The following is a 26,980-nucleotide window of genomic DNA, read 5'->3' as shown; positions in this document are numbered from 1 at the left end:
GTGGTATTACTGCCAAATTGCAATGGAGGATGGCGGATTCAAAATTCAGGTGAAAGGTCCGAGTTTCTGTGAGACGGTAGAGAGCAAATGCAGTGTGTATGACAGACATGCTGCCTTTAGCATGCAAGCGAAGGCTGGGGGTTTGGAGGGAGCTGGGAGCATGCTAGATTACCTGGAATTCCATAACTTCTTTTAACTTTGGCTTTTTCTAGTGAAGAGCTTCAAACATATACAAAAAGATATGAAAAGAGTGTAATAGATCTCTCATTGGCTTCAGCAATTCTCAACTTCTGGCCAATCTTGTTTCATTTTTATCCCCAACCATTCTCCTGTCCCAGTTTGAAAGGAAATCCCAGACAGCATTCAGTTTTACCCATAAGTATTTCAGTCAGTGTCTCTAAAAGGACTCTAATCATAGTACCATTGTTAAACAAAAAAAGTAACAGTAACTACTTGACTTCAAATATACACTCGATACTGAATATTTCCTTGATGATTTTATTTAAAAAGTTGGTTCAATTTAGATCCAAATAAGGTCCATATATTGCAATTGTTCAGTATGTCTCTTAAGTCACAGATTCCCCCTCCACCTCTCATCTTTTCCAGTTTCTGTTTTGTTGAAGAAACTCTATCAGTCTTCGTTTCTTGTGGGTCAGATTCAGGTGCGACCGTGGCAGGTGTGTGCACTTCCTTCAGGAGGAACGTGGCATCTACCCGTCTATGTTGTGTCCTTGTTCATGATTGACAACCAGATTCATCAATGCGTGAGGGTTACAGGAAGCTATGTTCTACCATTTCTTCTTCATTCATTAGCTGGGCTACTGCTATGAAGAGAAACTCTGCTTCATTATGTCTGGTTACCCTGAGGGGATAGTTCATAGAGGAAAGGGTAGAATAGATGCCTGATTCTTTTCCTTTACCAGTTTTCAAGCAATAAGTTGGTTCCCTGAGATACTCCAAGGGGGATCAAAACTCAAAAAGAATCATTATGAATTTATTAATCTAAACATATTTGCTGTATTTTAGTCCCTCATTACGCTAACTGATGCTCTAATTGTTTCGAGTAATCTTTGTTTTTGGCAGCTGGCTGGTTCTGGGATCTGAACCCTTGACCTAGGTGTTATAACACCATGCTCTAACCAACTGAGTTAAACAGCCTGCCCCTGTCTCAAGTACTTTTAAATCAATACTGCATTTACCATGAGGCACCTGTGCATATAGTTACTGGAGAGTGTCACTTCGTGCTTAGGAAAGGAACTTGGTTTTATTCAAGTCCACATTCATCCATCTCATGAGGAGCCCATCTTCAGGGAAAGCAGAGGAGGGACATTTGTGGAGTGAACAGGGCTTAGAAAAAGGAAGCATTCTGAAGCTAGGACTAAGAGGTATCAAATTGAAAGTACTTTACAAAAAGCATATTTGATATTTTTATATTACCCTGAAGAAAATTATATTCAGAAGTTGAATGTGTAGTATGACTTAGAAGACCAGTTAGGAGTGTGGAAGATGTTAGTTTTCAACCATGGTTTATAAAACAACGTGATATTATTGCTTTGAAAATCCATAGGAAAAAAGTGAATCTTAGCTCTCCAGCAGATTCCCTCAACTATGCTGGTCAGGACAGACTTGAGCAGATTTGAACTTGGGGTCCAGAGAGGTTTGGGGAATATCCCTGAACCCCATCAGTTATGTGAATGTGTAATGTACATATACACGTTTTCCTGGGGAGAGGATCCATAGCTTTTATTACAGTCTCAACACATTCATGCTCTAAATAAGTTTATCTACCACTGGACTTGAGTAAACTTATCCGTCAGTGAGAGCTTCTCAGTCTTGTGGTTGGTTCTGGGAATTGCTCAGATGTGCAAGAAAACGATCAAAACTCTTCAGTATCTAGAAGTTCTAGACTTCCTCTGGATCTAGGGAGATTTATTTGCTAGGACATTCCTCTCAAGGGAAGTAGGTTCCAAGGAAAAGGGGCATTACTCTTCCATAGGTGTTCTCTCATGCCAATGAAAAAAGCCCATTTGCAGGTTGAGGTATCACCTGCTCTGAGTCCTTAGGATTTCTAAACGTAACAGACATACTGTTACTAGTGTTTCATCTCCAGGGACAGGCAGGAGTTTCAGCTGAAGAGTATGATAAAGACACACTATTAGAAGGTCACTTTAGAACCTTGTGCATCTCAATCATCAAGATTTATAGACAGGAGCCTTAACTAGGCATTTTCTGATGCTTGTAAAATTAATTACTAACATTATAGTTAGTCATATATATTTGAAAAAAACAAGCAAGCATTGTGCTGGATCTGCTTATTCAGAGAAGCATCAAACATAAAGTAGACCCAGCTAGTACAAAAGTTGCTGAACACCTGGTGGGTCACTGAGGAGACATGTCTCTATAGCCCCCAGGGTGATTCAGTGACCCTGACACCCACTGACTGCACTTAGTCGCAGACTTGGTGCCCTTCCTACTCTATGTGCACATCCTGAGACAGAGCACTGAGCTTAAGACCTTCCGGGTAGAGACTGTCCTTTGCTGAAAACGTGTAAGCATACCCACCACAAGAAGGTAAAAAGGAAAGGAAATTAGATTCTCTCTAGTACATTCTTATATGTTAAGACTTATATATTATTTACCTAAAGGGGAATGCCTAGATTAGTGATTACTAAATGCTGATCCAAGGAATTCACTGCATCAAAATTACTAGAAGAAAGTGTTTGTAAATCTAAATGATCTACTACCCGTACCCCGCTGCCTGACCTGGCCCTGATCTGGATTTGGTGAAATGGCATGTGTGTGTGGGGTTAGGGCCGAGGCCCAGTTACCTTTACTTTTCTTAAGCACCCATTGTGATTCTGATGCCCAAACATGTTTGAGTCCTGAGATCATCACATGCTCTCAAATATAGATGCTATTTCTTTTTTTTTTTTTTTTTTTTTTTGTCTTTTTTGTGACCGGCACTCAGCCAGCGAGTGCACCGGCCATTCCTATATAGGATCCGAACCCGCGGCGGGAGCATCGCTGCGCTCCCAGTACCGCACTCTCCCGAGTGCGCCACGGGCTCGGCCCTATAGATGCTATTTCTGAAGAATGTTTATTTCATATATTGAATCAGTTTCTAGGTCTTATTTTCTCCCTTGAGAGAACCAAAGGAAGATGCAGTTTTAGATCAAACATTATTCCACTAACAACATTTGAACTACCACTTGCTTGTATAACTTCAGAAATTAATCAAGGTAATTCTGGAAGGAATGGTATTCTAAGTAACACCTCTAGAAATGACAAGGAATCTTGATTTCTGGTGTTGCAGATCACAAATCACTGTTATAATCTACACTTCTGAATTTGAATTTCCAAAGTTAGGAACCTGAAATACCTAAATTAAAGGCTGAAATTAATTAAATTAATCAGGATGTTTTGCTATTAGCCTTACTATCATATCCAGAAAGTGGCCAGATATTCAGTTGTCTTTAATAAAACTGCTGTGTCTGATTACACTTTGTTCTTAAAAGGTTTCATAAGATTCACAAGACTTGACTAATTGTACCTTTCTCTTACTTGTCAATGAATTTTAAAGGTTTAACTATTTGTGATTTTAATAAACTTTTGTGAGGCTTGTCATTACCTCCTTTGCCACACCAGCGTATTCTAGCCAATGCCCCCCAAATGCCCCCAATATCCACCAAGCAAGAAACTTTTATCGTGAATAGTGTGTGTGTTTTTTAATTGTATAATTCATTTATACAGAGAAATCATTTGGATTGATCTATGTACAGTCTTCTCCAATTTTCATTTCCACTGGCCAAATATATTTCACATAATAGTCAACAATGACTTGAGTTGATCACCATTACAAGTCTGCCACGACACCGGGCTTTTAGTCCTCCCTCCTCCTTTGTAAAGACTACAAAAGATCTCATTTAACAGAAATATTTTGCAGAAGAAGATTTACCAGTCTTTTTCCCATCTTATGTATAAATCCACCATAATTGATCTAATATGGTCAAATTTTTAACACATTTCATTGTTTCTTTTCAAACTCATTATTTGCAGGTATTATAAACCAAGGCAAATAAAGTCCACGTCCCCTCGAGCCTTCTACGACTTACTGCACACCCTCCAGTAGAGCTTTCCCTAACTCCTTTCACATTCTGGCACAACCAGACATTTTTACTTAAAGAAAAACTACTCTCTTTTTCCCTCTTTTTTTTTTTTTCCCTACTTATTACCAGTCAACTTTCCTCTTGCTTTTCAGACAACAATAAAGCTTTCAACAAAATCCTTGAAGTGGTTTTCTTTCAGTAGTTTAGAATATACTGAGTCATTTCATGTGTATTTACCACCCCGAAATGTTAGACTTTAAACTGTAATTTTCCTAATTGGCTCAAAAACAGTATGGCTTGGTTTCACTTGGTAAAGTTAATATGATTTAAAAACATATATATATACTTATATACACAAATACACACACATTTTTAATCAGGAAGAAAAATGTTTTAAAGACATGCCAATTTGAAAAGGCATCAAAGTAAAAAAATAAAAGCAAATACTAAAAACTACTTTACAATAAAAAAAATTAAATAATTGGCAGGTTAAATGAATGAAAAATGAGGAATGTACAGTGAAAAACAAACTAATATAAAGCATTCCAGTTGACAAAATGGAAAACCTATTAAGTTTTATGATTTGTTTTCCAAGGAAGTTATGTTTCAACGTAGATTTTGAAATATTCCAAATATACATTCCATGTAGATTATAGGTGCTGATGTTAAAAAGTCTGCATGCAAAGTTTACTAAAGAAACACTGGTAGAACTCCAATATTTGCGAGTCTGAATTTTGGCAAATGTTGTAAATATCACAATTGATTCATATTGGGAAGTTGTGATGAATCTGGAATTAGGAGAAAACCTGTTTCATAGATATTTCATTTGATTAAAAATGCCAGGCTTGCATGCTCTAAATAATCTGAGAAAATAATCTTAAAAAAAAAAAAAAGAAAAAAAAAAAAAGGATTGCAATTTAACAGTAATCTGTATATCTTTAGCTGCCATTAAAAAAAAAGAAAAACACAACAACCAAAAACAATGAAAATGTTACAGCTGGTATAAAGTATTCCTACGATACTCCCATGCTCACATTATAAGAAAAACAAAACTGTACACATTTATAAATAAACAGTCTCTCTGCCAGTTAACACACAGAGCTCCCTTTACACTGAAGTCTCTTTCCGTTTGCCACTCAACTGGGCTTTGTCCCTTGCTCTGCGGAAGCCAGACTGTGCTCGGTGGCACTTCACATTCCTGGTGTCTTTTGCTGTCTGGACAGTGGTGCCACATTCTGAAGCATTTTCATTGACTTCTACCTGTATGACACTGGAAACTGTGGATGCCCTCCTCTGGGCCCCCAGGTTGCTGGCAGAGGGGTTGTTCTCTTCACACTCTTCATGCAGCTCTGGCAAGCCCTGTGGTTCTGAGGCGCTGGTGGCCTGCTGGAAAGGGGCAATGGCGGCTCGGATGCAATTGAACCACTGCTGCTTATGGAACACATCATTGGCTTGCAGAGTGTGAGACTGGCCTGGACAAGGGTCTTGGAAGCGAACTCTAAAGATATTTTTAGCTGGAAGGATAAAAATTGAAAAAAAGAAAATCAGACTTTTAAGAAATGTTTATTCTAGAGAAAGTGGTCATACAATCTTAACATGGGTTCTGGTATTCATGCCCATGGGTTAGGTGGACACGTTAAATTAAGCCTATAGATTACTTATTAGATACACTTGCTGGTGTTAAAGCTGTGAAGCACCTGACAATCCAATGAGTGCAACAAGTACAGGACAATGAGCCATTTTATTTTTAGAATTCTTAAGGGTTAAAACTAAATTAATTTAGGTTCCAAGTTTATGTTTATTTAGATTACTTTAACACTTGCATTTTTACCTTTATCTGAGTTGCTGAAAGCCCCTCGAAAGGATCCGCCCATTCGCACATCTCCATCCTGCAGGTCTTCTAAGACCAGCTCTTGGACTGGGATTGGTTGCCGGTAAACCTGGTAAGAGTGACGCTCATTTCGTGTAACAGGTCGAGTCAAAACCAAGATGTCTTGGAACAGGAAAATGTAAAGCTTCTGGAGAAAAGGGTAGCAAATGCTTTCTAAATATGAAACTTTGTGATTTTAAGTGACTGAAATACATTGGTAAAATAACTTGATTTGACATTACTATTAATCTCATCAAATTTATTTTCTAAGATCCCCCTCACAAATCATCTCATAAAGATGGAAATTTCAAGGCTATACATGTTCTATTCAGAAAATTTTTCTAATTTCAGACTATATAAAACCTTTTTTAAAATTGGTATGTAATCAGATTGAGCAACAGTTAGGTAAACACTACACGTCACAAAGACCTGACTGTCAGTAGTAACATGACTTGAAATACCAGCACTGTACACCAAAATTTTCTAACAAAGTAGGGATTAAAAAATGCAAGCTGGTAAAATGTCAATGGTTCCATTTTGTCCCACAAATTTGAGACTTTATAGAACAATTAGGCTTCATGACAGAAATTAGAGTTGTTAGATTTCAACTTTTTCTACAAAAACCTCAATTGGGCTTTTGGAAAGAAAATAATGAAACAAAAATACCATTGCATGATTATACTTAGTTCTAGCAGGTACTTTTGTAACTAACATTTTTTAAAATAAATCTTCTTTCATTCAATCTGCTTGAGAAATTTAAAAATCACTTCTATAACTGTAAACTCTTCAAAAATTGTTTTGAAGATAGGCTTTTTTATTAAGCATTATGGGAGTAATAGTGCACTTAGAAAGGAAAACCCTAGCCAAACAAGTTGATTTAGGCTTCAAAACTAAAAAATACAGTATTACTGATTCTCCACTGAGACATTTAAGTGATTCTGTAAATAGAAACTAAATGCTTGCTTTATCAAATCTGATACTATAAAATAAAAATCAGTAACCTCCTTTTACACTATGTCATAAATTTATTTTTACAAACCTGCTTCACAGTTTATGTGCAAAAAATTAGACAGGGTGGAAAAAAGTAGTAGCTTACTTCCTGTTGGTATTCAAATATACTTACGTGTCCGTTTTTACTCTTCAGCTCCCCGTGGCACAGCAGCACCTTGCTCGCTTCAATTCTAGGATCCTTCTGCTTTTCATCCAGATACTCCAGCTTGTCGATGTAATATTGGCACTCAGATTCACCTTTCTTCAAGTTGATATCAGAGAGAACTCCTTGTATTATCAACACCTAAATATTATCAAAAAATTGGTGGAGTGACTTCAGAATATTAACTCATCCTGCTTCCCTACAGGGCAAAACCGTTACACAAAACAATAGAATTTTAAATGTTGAAGGAACTCTAGAAATCAGTTAATTCAGACTGTCCCTTCATTTCACAGATAAAGAAAAGGTCCTGACCAAATCGGGGTATTTGTCCAAAGTCACACAACTAGCCAGTGAAACAGACCAGATTGGAATCCAGTTCCTTATTAAAAGATAAATATAAAATGTGTTAAATACAGCACATATACATCTCGTTATTGCTTAGTGCACAGTGCACTAATGTATGGGGTACTTAAAAGAACAAAATACTTCACTAAGCTGATTCAATACACATAAGATTTGAGAGAGCATTATTTCATACCTTTCTAAGGCAACCTAATGTATAAACTTAAAAAACAAAAGAATAATTTTTTGGACTACTTACAGCTTCCTCCAAAAGCTGAATGTCCGGGTGGTCTTTGGGAGTGTGTTTAAGAATTTCTTTTAACAGTAAAGGGTATTTGACTAAGCGACTTCGAGGGATATCTAGAAAGCTCCAAAGATCTAGTTTTCGACTGAAGGGTGACTCAAGACACCTCTGGAGGAAGTCTTGGACTCTTGGATCCTGTTTCTTTTGATCAAGAAGAGCTTTGGCTGCCAGCTGGTTGCTACAGTATCCTTTATAGGCATTCAAGCCTGGTAACTGAAGAGTAATAAAAGAAAACGTATGATTCATTCCTGTTATGACTGAGTGCATTAATAAGCCTGTGAACATGAAACTCAAAACGTATAGCTATCCTCGAGAGTTTTAACAAGCTGCAGACATTTTCTGCAGATGATAATGGGGGCAGAATTGTATTCTGGGTCAACATCGGAACACTCTTTTCCAATTCCCCTAATTTGGCTAAATCCAACTGAAGGCTCATGACTTCTACTTCCCCCAGTCTCAGTTAGATGCTATTGTCTGTTTCCCCAGGACACCTGAGTGTCCTATATCATGTTCATCACCAACCTTGAGATTATTTAATGTGCCTGACTATTCCCTCATTAGGTTATAAATGCAGAAACTCTCTCATCATTGAAATCCCAGTGGCCACTCCTCAAACAGTACCCAGCATCTGGCCGGCACTCCAATGTTAAGTGAAAGAATGCAATAGATAATTAATGGCATACGATGTGGTAATTCTGTCCACGTAGGAATAAATTTGTAAACAGATTTGTAACACAAATGAAACTGTACCACTGATAAAGTTTTCTTTTCAAACAGGCTGTAACTTCTTATGTCATTGTAAATTTGTTTAGTTCTAAATGCCTTATCTGTTTGTAGAATACAGTTATGGGATCAAGTTGATTTGATATTCATCACAAATTGCAATGTGGCATATCTGTAAGAAATTATCTGGGGTCAACAACCCACTACATACCCAGTTCACAAGAATGTGACCAATCTGCTCCACTGTTCCATCAGCCTTGGTTGCTTCTCCTATTCTTGCCAACAAATCTGAAGAGTAAAAAAGCAGAAAGACCAATAACAGATTTATTTTAAAAATAGGTCAGCATTACCTTAGAAGCTCAGATTTGAAATTACTTGTGTTACTGCTGTTCAGATACTAATAAAAATTAGATAGCATATCTAACCTTCATGCAGAGGTATGTAAGCATCCAAATCGCCAAATATGTGTGTGAGTTCTTCTTCTGACATGATAGACAACTTTAACATGGGGTCATGGTAGGCCTATTGGAGGGGGAGAAATGTGTCACACAAAGAGATCCAGCAAAGAAAACATATTTGAAGAGATGTATCTAAACCTAATCTAAAAAACATATTCACCAGTAGATATTTTCTACTTTTTACTTCTAAAGGTTAGGAAAATTATACTTTAGAATTTTCAAAATGTAATTTTTAAAAATGTAAAAAGTTATTTACTAACCTTTCTTGCAAGCTTGAGATCCTCAATTAAATCCTGTTCACCTCGGGACATTTCATATATTGCCTGAAAAAACACCCAGCAAACATCAGTGGTCACTCCTTCGAGAAAAGAAAATTATATACAATTGATATTTACATTATTTAACTCATTTTGAACAGCATTTTTTGAAGTGACTCAGTCTCAAAACTATAATTCAGAATGGAATCTCCAAGTTGCCATATGTTTTACATCTTTATCCCTTTAGAATTACTTAATTTGATGACTACCACCCGTCACAAAGTGCTGCTCACCATGTGTCATGAATTATTGCTAAAACAAAAATGCAAGTTGATTTTGTCATAGGCGTTAGTGCGCTGTTCTTCTGGCAAAACATATGTTTAAAAAAAAAGTTTTTTTTTTTTAAAGTATAGCACAATAAATATGGTCTTGACACTGAATTTCAGCATACCTCCTGACGTTTGATTTCTCTGGTGGTTAAAGACTCCTTCATACTGATGTCTAACATCTCTGACCACAGCACACTGCTTCTTCTTTTGGCAGGTGTTGGGACTGTAGACCTGCTAAAAGACTTCTGGGCAGAGGCTGGGGATCGGTGGTCACCACGAAGGGTAAATGACTTAAAAAGAAAGAGGTGAACAGAAGAGAAAATAAGATTTGGAGAAAAGAGTAATTATTCCCTTTTTCATTTTCATTTTTTTTAAAGCAAAGAAAAATTAAAAACAAAGTTCTGAGAATTTCTCAATGCATAAAACAATCATTTATTCAAGTTTCAATCTATTATTCTAGAATACTTATCAGCCAAAATTACTTTTTGGTAATAAAAACTATCTAAGACTATCCTTTGATATAAGATGCAAACTAATATAATAAGGTTATACAAACACTGTTCTGGTAACAATATTCCTTACCACCATACTCCAAAAAGAAAACTTTGTTTAAGAGTGCAAACCTGCTTGTACAGCTCAAAGAAAAATACAAATTTCAGGCTTCTAGGAAATGTCTCCTAACTACATTACTCTCCCTCCCCCTTTTTTACCTGTATTGTTTGACCAAAACGTCTGACTGCTCCATTTCTTACAGGAGAGATTAAATTTGCCAAGGATGTGACCCGGGCTAGAGGTCGAACTCTTTTATTGCTTGGCTCCTGTAAAAACAAAACCAAACCAGATATACACTAAATGTATGTTTAGGTGCAGTGAGTTCATACACACTTGGACAAAGTTAAGCCCTCTCAAAAAAAAATATTTGTACATTATAAAAATACAGAAACACGGAAGTCTGAAAATGAATGTTGTTCATTGTTACAACAATAAGAACACTATTGAGTAGCAGTAACTTATTAAAAAATAAATGGTGTAAGAAAGGCCAATCAAATATTTTAATATCATTTTGAGAACATAAAAATATTACCATTAGACAAAAGAAAAACAAAAGTTAAAACAAAGAAATTAGATTCTAAAACTGTATACAACTTTTCAGCTTAATGTGGAGAATAACTTTTAAAAAAAGGTTTATTATTATGAAAAATTTCAATCACACATGAAAGTGGAGAATAGCATACTGGATGCCATGTATCTATCACTCAAGTTCAACAGTTTCTGGTATAACAATTTGTTTTATCTCTGTCCCTACTTGAATATTTTAAAGCAAATCCCAGACATCGTATCATTTTATTCTTAACAACTTTAGTTAGAGAATAACCTCTAAATAAACATATCTGATACTGGAATGGGTCAAAAAGTGTTCAAGCCAAGACAAGGGGGTGGTTAAAAGAGCTCCCAGCCTCTGGAATCAGACTGAGTGGGCTCAAATCCTGTCTCTAGCACTGGCTAGGACACACCCTGGGCCTCAGTTTCCTCATCTGTTAAATGTGGCTAACAGTAGAATTTCTCTTATAAAATTGCTGTGAAGATTAAATGAGTAAATAGTGCTCAGAACAGTGCTTGGCATATACTAAGTTTTAGCTATTACTAACATTCTTTTTAGGGATATTGCTACTAACTACATAAATGTTGGGATTTATAAATAATTAGATCTTCTCATACATTTATTAACTTAAAGAAAAAATGTGCACAAAGTCATCAGAAATAGTTATCCAAGGATCTCAAAACTTTACAGAAATTGCATTATTCTAATTTTACTGCTAGGAAAATGGAGGCACATCATTAGATGACTCACATAGAGGTCTATTCTTTACAAGGTCTGTGGAGCATAATTATTTGTCTGTATTTGGTGCCTTTGATAACTGTGGCATACTTGACAAAATAATTATGATAAGAATTCAGAAGGATATATAATTAAAAATTATATTAAAATTGCCATTTAAAAATAAAAATTATCATTTAAAAATAACAGAAGAAACTTAAATAATCCCCTTCCAATAATTTAAGAATAAACTGGCAGAAAGTTAAAATTATTTAGAATGAAACTTAAGTAATTAAAATATCAAAAGAAGCAATTAGACTTATTAAAGCTCTTAAATATATATACATATATATCAGAAAAGAATGTGAACTACTAAAGTAGAGACTCTGTATATTATCAGACATTTCAGACCACCCCCCAATAATTAACTCCAAAGTAAAACTTTGAATGTAAAGCCACTAATGTGCAAATGTTAAATGAACTGAAAAAGAAACTTTTGAGATATGTAGTAAAATGTCACATGACATGAGGCCGAGGACATGTGTGAATGCCTTTACCACATACATCTGTGCAGACTGAGTGACACATGCGTGTGTAGAGGCCAGCACAAGGCATTCCTTTCCATTTAGTAAAGACAGTACAAAGAGCCTCCTGTTTGAATGGAGATACAATTACCTCACAAAGTAAGAAATGCCAACATTAACTAGAAACAAAGCAGTTGTCAGAAAGTTCTGCTCTGCCTTTTGGAAGCCAGAGGTTAACTTCTTTTCCTTCTTTAAAGCATAATAAATTTGACTTCCCAGTAAATAAAATATTTAATTTCTATTAAAAAGTCTTTGAAAAGGTGCTCTCCTCATGAATTGAAAGGAAAAGTTAGTTTAGCTAGGAGAAAAGGAATTTTTGATATTATCTATTTTATCACATAAAATTAAATTAATGAAAAAACTCTTATCTTTATATGATCAGTTACTGTACAATTACTAATTTCCTGGTAACTCAAAATTATGTAATTTTAAAATGTGATATTTAAAATGAAAACTATGGGATTTAGGTTTAGATCATTGATGTAAATATACCTAAGGCATATTTCTGAAACTAATATGGATTTTGTTTATGCGGTCTCTTTAGGGTGGCAGGATATCATGCTATGCAGCATGTGATGACTCAGTATGTTCCACAGTTTTTTAAAAACCCAAGTACAAGCTCACTTCTCCACAAAGGATATGTTGCTCTTCAGAGTTTACCAGGTCTAAAATGTTTTGGCAAGAAAGTATGGTGTGGGGAGGGAGAGGAGATCTCTGCACTTTTTGCACAAATTTGGGGAACTAATAGTAACTTTCCTGCCTTACTCAAAGGATATATGTGAACTATGTTTGGCAGATACAACACAAACTTTCAGCTCATATATTTCAAAAGTATGAAAAGTATTAAAGAATAAAATAACTTGAAAAGTGTGATTATGAAATGTTTAGGTATTATATTAAACATGGCCTACCACTAATTTCAGGACACATACACTATTTGAAAAAAAATCAGATAGAAAACTTTTGTGGAAGTGATATGGATTCATGGGCCAACTAAAAGGTTGGGACAAAAATTTGTCTGTTTTGGAATACAGGTTAGGATGTGGCCCATATGAACTACAACCAAAAGTAGTTTTTCTCTACAGGTCCAGATAAACCGTTTTAATGATCTTTTTAATAACCAAAGAACCTAAACATTTGCATTGTCCCAAAACATATTTCTAAGACAATGGTTTTAGAGAACTCTCCATAGACAGAATGCAGTATTTGGAGGTGATGAAGGAAAAGAGTAGTAGGAGTATACTGATCTCACCATCACCAAAAGTAAGGCTCATACAATTGTTTTGTTGTTGCTATTGTTTATTTTTATTTTGGAGTGCTTAAACATGTTATGATGAATACAAGAAGCTTAAAGAACAGATATGGACACTGAAACTATACACTCTTCTCAAGGGACAATTTGAAAATCTCTGGGAATAAACAAAGAATACCAACAAGTTTTACATGCTTAAGGAACTTTCTACTGTAAGTAACCTTTCACCAGGGTTGAAGTTCACTTAAAGGGAAAAACACCCGACACCCTCTAACGTAAGCTTATGTTGTTTATTTAGGTTAATTTTTAATCAGACTGTTTGGTTTAGCTAGGCAGTCACATGCATTATTATAGCAAATCTGCCTTTAGACTCAGCTTTACATGAATGAATGAATTAATTTTAATAATCCTCTTGTAGTTAGATTTTATGCCTTAAAATATTTTCTGGATATCTATAAACAGAAAATTCTTAAGATTAATTTAAAGTCTTTTATTGGGATGTACCTTCCACATAAATGCAACAATATGGAAAAATCCTGTTGTGAATTCAGCTTTTTGTAAAAAGGTTTTCACTACTGATGATGCCACTTAAGAGGACATATTTTAGGAAGGTATCTTCTATAGTCAATCAAATCAAGACACTTAAGATAAAAACGAGTTATGATCACATGAGATTTCTTCCCTTTCTACTTAGCAAGAGAACTACTGAAATTATTTAAGGTTGAGTTGCTAGTTCTAAAACCCTATCAACAATACCAGTGTTTTTAATCTTTGGAATAAATGCATGCCAGAAACATGGCCCATGTCTGACACTAAGAAAAAAGGCTACTTCTTGATAATCCAAAAGATTATTAGTTTCATTATTTATACTGATAACAATGAATAAATTCTTCCACTCAAAGGAAATGCTTATACATTTCCAGAAAACTGAAACTTATAAACCCAAACCCAAACCAAATGGAAAACAAAAATCAAAGCCAAACCACACCAAATAAGTTCCCTCTTAAAGATGGAAGCTATTTTAACTACAATCAAGAGATACTTGTATAATATAGTTAACTGAATACAGGAATACTATTTCTATTATGTGACAATGTAGTATATACCACAGAGTACATATATTGCAGTATGTAGTATAAACAGTATCATATAGTATTAAATCAACTGACACGATTATATAAAACAGCATAAAAACAATTAGATTTATTTAGATAAACGTTCATAAAGACTTTAAAAACCCACAATGACTTCCAACAATTAAAGCAAGGAGGGTAGAACTTTTTTTTGGTGGCTGGCCGGTAAGGGGATCTAAACCCTTTAACTTGGTGTTATAACACCGCACTCTAACCAACTGAGCTAACCGGCCAAGGAGGGTAGAACTTAAACTATGATTCACTGAATTAAATATTTTAACATTTATCGTTCCTTCTGAAGAAAAATGTGGCACACAATGAACGTATTAGATACAGAAAGAAAAATAAACACAAGCACCAGGTCAGACAGCACTTTAGCAGCAATTTGTTCACAAGCATTTACTTGCAAAGAAAGGATTCTTATTTTCCTCTTACTCCAATGGAGCAGGTCCTAACACTAGCTAAAACAAATGCAAGTCAAACAACAACAAAAAACCCAAACTATACTAAGCATCAGAAACGTGACAAATTTAACCAGAGTAGCATATACACCTAAAATCTTTTTCTTTTTGTATAAAAGTTCTGTACACTCAAGCCATGCAACGCATAAACCTATCTATTTAAACTTAGACCACAGTTCCTAAATACATTCCAAACTTGCACGTAAATCAAAATCATACATTTTAACATTTAATAAGCCCAAAAGTTTAAAATTATACTGCTAATAAATTGTTAAAAATCTTAAAAGTTAGTGGAGTAAGCAAACATTCCTTTTGCCTAATGCTTCCCTTAAAGTCTTACCTCTTGTTCTCTGAAGGACAGGTTATTAACATCTAGGACTCGTATAGTCCTTTTAATAGGGAGGAGACCTCCAATCTCATCATGGGCCACCATGCTTTACCAAGTATACCTTCAAGCCTGTAGAATCAATCCACAGTCAGCCCTGTGAGGAGGTACCGCAGAAGCACCTGGGCTCTGGCTGTCCCTCTGAGCGCTCGGCCCACCCAAGCAGCCCGAAGCCCATGCCTCCCGCTGCCGGAGGGCTGACCGTCTGCGGCAGCCCGGAGCCAGCCCGCAAACCCAGCACTCTGGGCGGGGCCTCAGCGACGGCTCCGAGGCGGGCCCTGCACCCACGTGACTTCAGCTAACTGACAGCTGGGTGCACCTAGGCTTCTCGGCTTTCTCTGGACAGGAGGAAGCTGTTTATCAAAAGATTTGGAATTTCTATAGTATGAGGAGAGGGGAGAAGGCAGTTGGGTTAACATAAGTGAGAAACTTCTCTTCCTGATTTAAAAAGCGTTGCCAGAGGAAAACGGATTGCTAACTCCACTCCAGACAGGGATACTTTTTCTATAAAATTCTATTGCTTAGAAAAGAACTTAGTATGGACAGCATGTCAACTTCACGTAAGAAAACAGGAATTCAGGGTTAAATAACTGTATATACTAAATAAAAGCCTACTTATCCAGGAAACTTGCTTTTATTTTATATTTACAGAAGTGCAAGCATATTCACAATTGTAAAATTTTCTACGTCTTTATACAATGGCTCGCACATTTCTTCTTAACATTAGCAGGGTCACAGTGGGCCCACTTCCGTTCATTCTATACTCCTAAACTAAATCTCTCATCGGGTTATGGGTAAAGTATAATTGGGCTACTTCAGATTTTAAAGGTCATTATTTCTTAGACATAAAAGCAGATATTTTTTCTGTACGTTTTAAAAACTTGATATCTGTGTACTAGATGTTTTATAACAAATATATAAAAGGTGATTTCTGTTCTAAAAATGTATGACAGGGTCCTTCTCTAAACTGAATTAACTGGCCTTGATATAGTCCTAACAATTTCAAATGATCTACTTAAAAAGTCTGGCATTTTACAGGAAAAGAAATGAGACTCACAGAGGTGAAGTGACCTGCCTGAAATCAAACACTAGTGACAGTTTCTAAATTTCTAGTCTAAATCCTTTCCTGTATGGAACAACAGTACTTCTGATGCTTTGGTAGGCCCACTATAAAGCAGATTTTCTTCTTTAACACAAAGTACTGTATTCTATTTTGAATGGTAGAATTTTATCTTAGCTGTATATACTATGAATATGATGCCAGTAATTTGCAAAAACTTATGATCAGAGAAATCTACTATGTAAAAGGTATTATTCTAGATACTTGGGTGATACAAAAAATAGGTTTCATATATGTTCCTAAAGTGCTATCAGACCATTGTGTAAAGGTAGGCCATATGAAGAGATAACTGATTCAAGACAGCTTTTGCAAATTCCAAAATAAGTTGTGTAGCTAGTAAGTACTACATGAGTTCAGAAGGAGAAACCATTTTCAGTAATCTTCCAAGCTAAGATATGGCTGGGAAAGATGCTAGGGAAGAGGTTGTAAGATGTTATTTAGTGAGGCCTGAGTGCCGTATTATTTTTCACAAGTTTGAGCAAGGGAAAGGTGCAAAGAGGATGAGGGAGTGAACTTACACTGGGAGGTCATGGGCTGTGGGTAAAGACAGATGAAGTAGATGGCTTTCTTGAGCAGGTGAGAGAGAATGAGAGCTATATTGTGATAAGATATATGCAGCTGGTGTTTCAGGTGGTTGACAGATGACTGGTAACATAGTGCAAAAATCACAATCAGGTATCAAGAAGTTTGCCTAAGGTAGGGCGGTTGGAGATGACAAGGACATATGCAAAAAGTCAAAGACGCCTATGATTTTAAAAGTAGGAGGGGTAACTATTAATGCAAATAAATAAATAAGGAGAAACAAGTTTTGAAAGACAGTTCAAGGTTTCATTTCAGATATACCAAGTCTGAGGCAGTGGAAGAACATGCACATGAAAATATTCAGCTAGTAATTGGAAATGTTGGACAAGGACTTGGAAAAGAAGCTGGGGTTATATTTAAATTAGAGTCAGATACACCGAGATGAAAATGTAAGCTTTGGAAGTGAATGAGATGCCTAGGAAAGAAAATCCGATGAAAGAACATGGGTTGAAAAACAGAAAATCTGATGAAAGATTTGATTTTGGAGGAATGCCAAGGGAAAGAAAATTTTGCAGAAGGAACAGTCAGAAGGAAAGAAACAAAGCAAGAAGCCAGAGGAAGAAAGGGTGTTAATTATAGAAGCGAGGTTAAGCAGGGTAAGAAAAGATCTGTGGATGTAGTAATTACAATTGTAGTGAGATCTCAACTGTGTTAGTTCAGTGAAATAAAGACAGAGGTAAATTATAGGGGTTGAAGAGTCAGTAGAGAAGAATAAATAGTGGGCACAGACTATTTACAATGACAGATATCTATAAAAAATAAATTTGCAGGACAGTGCTACTTCTTGCAGGAAGGAACATTGCTGCCATTCTGTAGCTACCAATGTGTTTTGTACAGAAGATGATGACAATTCATCTTTCTGCTTTGAGTTTTTTATTTTTTAAAAGTAATGGAGATTGGTTCTATTTCATCATCTATTCTCTATTATCCAGTCCCACCTCGGCAATATGTGGGATGTGGTTGGCTTTAAGAATGGATGACTGTAGAAGATAGTTCTACATAGCACTGAAGTGGAAGCCCCTGAGAGAACTGGACTCCAGTTCCCTAAGTTTACAGGTAAGAACATTCATCTGCCTAAATTCTCAGAGTTAATAAAAACAGCCTAGGCTAGAACCCAGTAGTCTGGTTCAGTTAGCTTCATCAGAAAAGAAGCTGCTAGGGAGTTCTCACAGGTCTCATACCCATTGTCTTTCTCAAAACTATGTTTTTCCACTCAGTTCTCATAGAAGTGAGGGCAAGATAATGAGGGGAAGGGATATCTCTCATTTCCCTCCTTGAGCGGGAATGTAAGAGGTAGAGGAAGAAGTCTTCATATGTAAAAACAGAAAGCCTACATGTCTACGGGTGACAGTCAGTCACAAAAACCCCAGCTCACCAAAACTAAAATCTTAGTTTGATTTTGGATGTGCAGGTTTGTGGCCTAAATATTAGCTAGACAACTGTAGATTGCATCCAAAAAAAGTGAACATGTCAATGTTCAGTTAGCACTCTGACAGGATCTTGAGTCTTTAAACAATGCTCCATAAAACCAAAGGGCTGAGATTATTAATCCACCCTCCTTGGTTTTCTCAGGAGGAAACTGAAGGACAATGGTAAAAAATAGAAGGGAAATTTAAGTCCCTACTCTATGCTAGAGTTTTATGCATGTTTCCTTATTTAATCATCTAATATCTCTATTTTAAAGATGAAACAAACTGGGACTCAGAAAGTTTAAGAAACTTGTGCCAAGGTACCTGGTTAATCAGTGGCTGAACAGAGATTTGAAGCTGGTCTGCTCAACTTCTATTACAACATACCTTCCAGACAAGACAATAAATGTAAAACCTGTATCAAATATTCTGGTACATACTGAGTGCTCAGTAAGAGTTAGTTGAAATTCAGTGAGTTAATAGCAGTGCTAGGCTTAAAACCTAAGTCTCCTAGGACCCAGGCTAATATTCACTAAATAACTGCCGACATTACATAGAGAAGGAAACCATAAAAAACACTGAGAGCTTAGTTTGCCTTATAGCCTTTTTATAACAAGGTAGAGGGTGATGAAAAAAGATAATAAAATAGTTCCAGTTGCTTAATCAGGTTTAGAAGAGATCCTATTTCAATTGATAGTACTTTAATTATCCTATTATCAATAACTATTTGACTTTCTACAAAGGCATAATTGAGGCACAGATTAGTTAAATATCTTTTCTTTCTGTAGAAAATTTAGAATTTATAAACTTAAAAACTTAACTGAGTCTAAAAATAATACAACTTTGTAAAAGACATCAAGTTCTCGATAAAATAACTAGTTTCCAAAGGTTTAGTTATAGCCTCTGTTCTTCTGCTTGTATAGAGCCTTGAATGCTTTTCTTCCTAAAATATGAATAAGGTAAAGAGAAAGATAACATTGTTTCTTTTCTCTGTAGAAAAAGAACTGTTAGGCTACTCACTCCCCCCCACCCCCATTTTAATGTGAAAAAACTGTTTGGAATTTAGAAATACATTAGAGCTTTAAAATTACCATTAATTTTTTTTGGGGGGGGGTCTAGGTATTGTTTTTATTTACTTTTATCTGGAACAATAACAAGCAGTTAGAAATTAGGCTAGGAAAGTCATATTATGGTCAAAGAGAAAGCAAAATCTAAGTTCTCTGCTGCCCTCTACATGGGAATATTGCAAAATGCAATATTCCCCTGCCCTCTACATGGGAATATTGCAAAAGCCCCTGGTTTTCCGACTTAGTAATTACATTTGTTAAGGACATTATACAGATGACTATGTAAACAACCTTTAATCTGTAGAAAAATATGGATGTCAGTAAAATTTGTACCTTAAGTCCTTGTATAGCCTTCATGTTTTATATTACTAAATTAAACATATACTTAAAAATCATACAAGTGTATGAAAAAGATTCCACAGTTCACAAGAAATATTTTAAGGACTTTTTCTAAATATAAGAAAACCATGTTCTATTTTAGAACCCTGGAGTTCAAAACTATAAGTATCTACTATGTATCTCACTAAAAATAAAAATAGAATTTGAAATCTTACTAAAAAAGGAAGCACTGATTGAAAAATGGAACTTTTGAGAAATCAGAGTTCCAAAATATCTAGTAATAAGTTAAAAACAAAAAAGGGCGGTTATGTTTGGATTAGATGGTATGAAAGAAATGAGTAATGAAGTTATATGTGAATTTGAGTTTTAAAAAATCATTTGTATTAAAAATGAGTGTCTCCTATCTTTATTAGGTATTTGGTTTGGGAAAAGATCATCAATTAGGATCAATTAAATGCTGAAGACAAACAAAATAGTCTGACAGACTAAGAAATTTGGCATTATCCAAGTGATGGCTCTTTTTGCATTGACAACATAAACAGCAAATAAAATGGGAGCACTGGTAGTATCGGTGGTGACTTTTATCTCAAGTACACAGGATGACGAATAATTTCCAGTATAACGTAAGCTTATGTAACAGGATGATGAGTGGGTATTCCTCCCATTTCCCCCTGAACTTCAGCTAAGGCCCCAAACTGAAGACAAAACGACACCGTCTTGTGCCCAACCTCCTATTTTCTCAGCCCACTTTGACTTCAGTTGTTGCAGCTTCCCACAGGGTTGACCTCACAGCACCTTGCTTCAGCTGTGCTGTGCATCTCTTGCCTCCCCCCCTGAGCTTCTTGCATGCTGCTGCATGGCATTTGCACAGATGTAGCCTGGGAGTGTGAAGGATGGAGGCCCCAAAGGCCAGTGTTGACTAATGAAGCACAGGAGCCGGTGTATAAAAGCTCCCTTTTTCAGTCCCCTTTTTTTGTCTTGAGAAGACAATTCTGTGGTATATTTTACATGGCTGTCCAGAGGGTCCCAACAAGATCGACCCCAGTTGCCCACAGTAATGAATAGCCTGATTACAGATACTGCATGAGCCTCTTGTTTCACTTCCCCAGCCTGTTCCCTGGGATCGCATCTCAAAACAGACCACCTGTCATTGAGCCCTGGTTTCAAGCTCTGATTTCTGGAAGGTGCCTATGCTAAGGCATTGAACCTGAGATTGGCCCATGAGATTAGACACACAGGATGGGACTGTGGAACGGGATCACTCTGGTAAAATGGTGATGAGGTCTACAGGTATGGATCAGGATGAGAGAGGACAGATGGAGGGAGCAAAGAAGCAATGATTTAGGCACACTCTGTGTGGACGAAGAAATGGCATGATGTACAGATATATACAGACTCCTGAGCAGTGGTGAATGGCTTGGCTAATTGGTCAAGGTCATGGAAGGAAACAAGATTGGAAAGGTAGAAACAAGAAATTTTGGAGAAGAGGCATCTGGATAGACCTAGGGGAATGGGCATGAGGTGGGAGGGACCTTTGTCTCTCATGTTAATGCTTATCAAAGAGTACAAAGGTGGGAGGGTCCTTTGTCTCTCATGTTAGTGTTTATCAAAGAGTACAAAGGTGCTCCTGCCTATGAGTACTAGGTAACAGAATGATTTACCCTATGGATCCCAGTGCTTCTGCAAGAGGCCCACAAAGAGAGCAGCCAAGATGGCAGGTATAAAGGTTTAGTGTGCTTTATCAGCAAAAGCTCTCTTCTACCAAGGCTGGTCTAGTCACTGCCACTGATGAATGCCCACCCTGCCAACAGCTGAGAAGTGATGTTGAAACCGGGACATAGAGCACCATCCCGAGCAGCGCAGCTAGCCACCTGGTGGCTAGTTGATTACATCAGACTCCTGCTTCTGGAGTGTGCAGCAATTCATCTTTGTGGGAACTAACTTTGCTACTGGATGTTGAACCTCCTTCTCTCTTGTCAGGACCTCTGTAAGCACCATCATATGAGGGCTTATAGAATGCCTGACTCAACAGCATGAAACCTCATATAACATCACCTCAGACTTGGGGACCTATTTTATAGCAAAGGAGTTACAATGGGAAGACAATCACATGATCTGCTGGCTCCTCCACACATCCCTTTATCCAGAAGCAGGAAGTTTAACAGAATGATAGAACTGGTTTATTAAAGGCTCAGCTCAGGGATGAAATTATATGGGGTTGGAACACTGTCCTTCAGTATGTGATACATGTGAAACAGCCTATATATGGTACTCTGCCACCAACAGCTGTAACACTCTGTTCCAGAAATCAAGGGGTAGAAGTAGAATTGGTCCCTCTCATCATCATTCCCAGAGAGTAGTACTTGTGTTTCCCATTGCTGCAACCTGGCTCTACTGAAAAGGGGCAACTGTAGCCATCACAGCTCAACAAAGGTCAATAAACTAAGGGCTGAGTCCCCTCAAGACAGAGGAGGGCAAGCAACTTAGACTCCCCTGAAGTGCTGGCCAAGAGTGGGGGAAATCTATTATGGAGCTAGAGGAGGGAGATGTCCCTTCTCTATCTGGATTGATAACTATTTCATTTTCCCCAATTCATGTTCACTTTCATAAAAACCCAACTCCAACTCAAGACCTCCAGAAAATCTTCTATTACTCTCATTCTTCTTTCTAACACTTCTGCATAGTCTATTGTAATCTAGCAGGTGCAGTGATTTTGTCAGACAGTAGTCTCCCTTTATCTGTGAGAAATATGTTCCGAGACGTCTAGTGGATGAAACCACAGATAATATCAAACCCTATATACACTCTGTTTTCTCCTATACATACATCCTTATGATAAAGTTTAATTTATAAATTAGAAACAGTAAGAGATTAACTAATAATAATCAATAAATCAATAAATGTGATATGCCACATCAACAAAATCAAGGACAAAAATCACATGATCATCTCAATAGACTAAGAAAAAGTATTTGACAAAATTCAACGTCCCTTCATGATACTCTTCACAAATTAGGTACAGAAGGAAAATATCTCGGTACGATAAAAGCCATATATGACGAAAACACTACCAGTATCATCCTGAATGGGGAAAAGCTGAAAACTTTTCCCTTAAGAACAGGAGCAAGAGAGGGATAACCATCTGACCACTCCTATTTAACACAGTGTTGGAAATATTAGCTAGTGCAATAAGGCAAGAGAAAGCAATAAAGGGCATCTAAATTGGAAAGGAAGAAGTCAAACTATCCCTACTTGCAGATGACATAATTCTATACATAGAAAAGCCCAAAGACTCCACCAAAAAATTACTGGAACTAATAAGTGAACTCAGTATAGTGGTAGTATACAAAATCAATACATAAAACTTAGCCTTCCTAAATGCCAATAACGCAATAGCTAAAGAAGAAATCAAGAAGGTACTCCCATTCACAATAGCTACCAAAAAAAAAAAAAAAAAGAAAAAAAAAAGAAAAAAAAGAAAAGAAATACCTAGGAGTAAATTTAACCAAGGAGATGAAAGGCCTCTACAATGAAAACTAGAAAACACTGGTGAAAAAAATTGAAGAGTTCACAAATAAATGGAAAGCTATCTGATGTTCATGGGTTGGAAGAATTAACATCATCAAAATGACTATATTACCCAAAGCAATCTATACATTCAACACAATCTCTATCAAAGTACCAATGACATTCTTTACAGAAATAGAAAAAATGATCTTAAAAATTTGTATGGAACCACAAAAGACCCTGTATAGCTAAAGCAATCTTGAACAAAAAGAACAAAGTTGGAAGCATCACATTCCCTGACTTCAAAATATACTCTAAAGCTACAGTAACCAAAACAGCATGGTGCTGGCATAAAAACAAATTGGCCAATGGAATGAGAACCCCCAAATAAACCCACACATGTACAGCCAACTGATTTTTGACAAAGGTGTCAAAAATATACAATGGGGAAAGGACAGTCTCTTTAACAAATGGTGCTGGGAAAACTGGATATCTACATGCAGAAGATTGAAACTAGACTCCTATCTCTCACCATATACAAAAATCAACTCAAAATAGATCAAAGACCCAAATTTAAGACATGAAACTATGAAACTGCTAGCAGAAAACACAGGGGAAATGCTACACAAAATGGGAATGGGGAGCACTTTTCTGAGTGAGACTACAATGGCACAGGCAACTAAAGCAAAAATACATAAATGGGACTACAACAAACTAAAAAGCTTCTGCAGAGCAAGGGACATTGTCAACAAAGTGAAGAGACAACCTACAGAATGGGAGAAAGTGTTCTGTAAACTACACATCAGACAAGTGGCTAATATCCAGAATATATCAAGAACTTAAACAACTCAACAGCAAAAAACCAAATGACCCAATTAAAAAATGAGCAAAGAACCTGAACAGACATTTTCAAAAGAAGACATACAAATGGCCAATAGGCACATGAAAAAATGCTCAGCATCACTAATCATCAGGGAAATGCAAGTTAAAATCACATTGAGCTATCATCTCACTCCAGTAACAATGGCTATTATCAATGAGACGAAAAATAACAAATGCTGGTGAGGATGCAGAGAAAAGGGAACTCTCCTACATTGCTGGTGGGAATGTAAATTGGTTTAGCCACTGTGGAAAACAGTATGGAGGTTCCTCAGAGAACTAAAAATAGATCTACCTTATAAACCAGCTATCCCACTACTGCATATAATACCCGAAGGAAATGAAATCAATACATCAAAAAGACACCTGCACTCTCATGTTCACTGCAGCACTATTCACAAGAGCCAAGAGATGGAATCAATCTGAATATCCATAATGGATGAATGGATGAAAAAAAAAAACTGTGGCATATATAAACAATAGAATACTACTCAGCCATTAAAAAAAATGATATCATTTGCAGCAACATGGATGGAATTGGAAACTATCATGTTAAGCGAAGTAAGTAAGGCACAAAAAGACAAATACCACATTAGGTCACTCATATGTGGAATCTAAAAAAAAAAGTGGTTTTCATAGAAGTGGAGTGTAGAATCATTATTCTACCAGAAGTGGGGCAAGAGGGTGGGAGGGTGGAGGAAAAGTCATGGACTAATGGGTACAAAGCTATGCTATCTACCCTAAGTGAATCACTGTGCAGTATATGCACGTATTGAAATAACATACTGTACGCAGCAAATATGTACAAGTAAATGTTAAAATGTTTTGAATTAAAAAAAAGAAAAAAAGTCCTACTAACAATGATTAGTCCAGTAGAAAGGAGTGTTCCTAATGCCCAGATTGTAGCCTCTAACATTTCTGAAAGAAACCTTTAGAAATTACTGATTCTAGCTGGGTGTGGAGGTGCAGGTCCATAGTCCCATCTACTCTGGAGGCTAAGGCTGGAGGATTGCTTGAGCCCAGGAGTTCTGGGCTGTACTGCGTGATGCATCTGGGTGTCCGTACTAAGTTTGCATCAATATGATGATCTCCCAGGGACCACGAGGTTGCCTAAGGAGGGGTGAACTGGTCCAGGTTGGAAATGGAGCAGGTTAAAACTCCTGTGCTGATCAGTAGAAATTACTGATTCAAGGTACAGAGCAGAAAAATACAGCATAAGTGGGCCTGGAATAACTTATCCTGGAAGGCAAGGAAGCTAGTAAGCCTCTAGACACAAGGTAGAGGTCATGTCCAAAGGACACAGGAACCATCTGGAAACAGTAACCAATAACTGAGGATGACTTAGTTAAGCAGTAGTAATAATAATAACTGAAATGGATCAAAGCAAAACAGATGCATTTATCCATGAGTTCATTGACAATATTAAAAATAAAAAACAATCATTAGTTACTTCTAGAGAATGCTAATGAATAAAACTCTATTTTTGAAAACTGATAAAAGAAAATCAAGCATTTGCCCTGCCTTTATCATAAATCAGTACCTTGGAGTAACCTCATGGTTGATGAGGGGAATTTTTTCTTTACAGAAGTATTTCAGTTAATAAAGAGGACTGACAAAGGCATAATATCATCATTTTGCAACCTCCAATAAAAAAATGAATCTAGGTGATGATCATCATTTTGAGAACATCACAAGAAGACATTATATGCCTTCTGAGGGAAGTATATACCTCCAAACAAACAAGTTTGATCAGGCTTCTAGAACCAATCACCAATTTAGCAGAAATATAAGGAATAGAGTAACATAATAAATGATACCATACAGATGCAATCATGAATCCATGTGGGCTGTGAAAAGCTCTACAGGAAAAATGACATTTCTTCAATAAAAAAAAAAAAAAATTGCAAGAAAACAAATACCTAGAGGGGGAAACTACAGATTAAAAAATACTTAAGAGATATAATTAATCATGATGCATGGATCTTATTTGGAATCCAACTCAAACAGACCAAAATGAACAAAAACAAAACAAAAAACATACGACAATCAAGAAAATGTGTGAACACTGACTGAATGTGATGATATTAAGAAGTTATTGTTTTGTGAAAAATGGTATTTAATTGTGTTTAAAAAAATAGTTCTTATCTTTAAGATGATGAAAACTAATAGATAATGAAATATTTACAGATGAAACGATTTTATGTCCAGGATTTGCTTCAAAATCATAAGAGGGGTAAGGTGAGTGGAAAGACAAAACAAGATTGATCTGATCATATCCCGAGAATTGCTAGGGCTGGATTGAAGAAAAGGAGGATTTTCTTTAAATAGGCTTAACCAAGTATTTTACTGTGGCACACTAAAATACTGTCTTATTTCTGTATATCATTTGATTTGAGGCATACGTAAAAGTACTCAGGGTTAACATTTCATACTTTTTTTTTTTTGAATACCAGATATTTTATTATTTATTTATTTATTTAAAAAGATGACCAGTAGGGGATCTTAACCCTTGTCTTGTTGTTGTCAGCCCCACACTCTCCCAAGTGAGCCACGGGCCGGCCCTGACTACCAGATATTTTAAATGGAACTAAAACTATTTTGCAAAAAGCCTAACACTTAAAACCCATAATACTTCTATTAAGACATTATGTACCAAAAATAAGAAAAAAACCTGATTTGCTGAACTTGTCTTTAAAAAGAAGCAGTAGCTGCTGCTGCTAAACATAATGTCGACCATTTAAAAAAAACCAGAACTTTTTCATAACAATCTTCTTAAAAGACTCCCTAAAACCAAGATGCTTCAGCAAAATTTGCCAATTGACAAAAATGGGGTAAGTAATTCCAAATTTTTCAACTTAAGTACAATTTTACATAAAAGGATATAAGTATTTTTAAGAGTAC

The 26,980-nt window shown here is 36.3% G+C and overlaps 1 protein-coding gene across 1 annotated transcript; it reads right to left on the bottom strand.

Annotated features, from left to right (window-relative positions):
• Positions 1 to 3,698: 3,698 nt before the first annotated feature.
• NET1 (neuroepithelial cell transforming 1) lies at positions 3,699 to 15,382 on the bottom strand. The gene is made up of 10 exons (XM_063098977.1): positions 15,132 to 15,382; positions 10,253 to 10,360; positions 9,665 to 9,832; positions 9,217 to 9,279; positions 8,924 to 9,020; positions 8,710 to 8,786; positions 7,731 to 7,988; positions 7,100 to 7,270; positions 5,938 to 6,124; positions 3,699 to 5,620 (listed from the first exon to the last, which is right to left on the bottom strand). Exons 1-10 carry the CDS (start codon positions 15,222 to 15,224, stop codon positions 5,214 to 5,216), a joined length of 1,629 nt encoding a protein of 542 aa, XP_062955047.1. The 5' UTR covers positions 15,225 to 15,382; the 3' UTR covers positions 3,699 to 5,213.
• Positions 15,383 to 26,980: the final 11,598 nt, after the last annotated feature.

Source organism: Cynocephalus volans, chromosome 6 (genome assembly GCF_027409185.1).
Source record: "Cynocephalus volans isolate mCynVol1 chromosome 6, mCynVol1.pri, whole genome shotgun sequence".
In the NCBI taxonomy this organism is placed as follows: Eukaryota; Metazoa; Chordata; class Mammalia; order Dermoptera; family Cynocephalidae; genus Cynocephalus; species Cynocephalus volans.
This window is presented reverse-complemented; position numbering and strand designations above follow the sequence as displayed.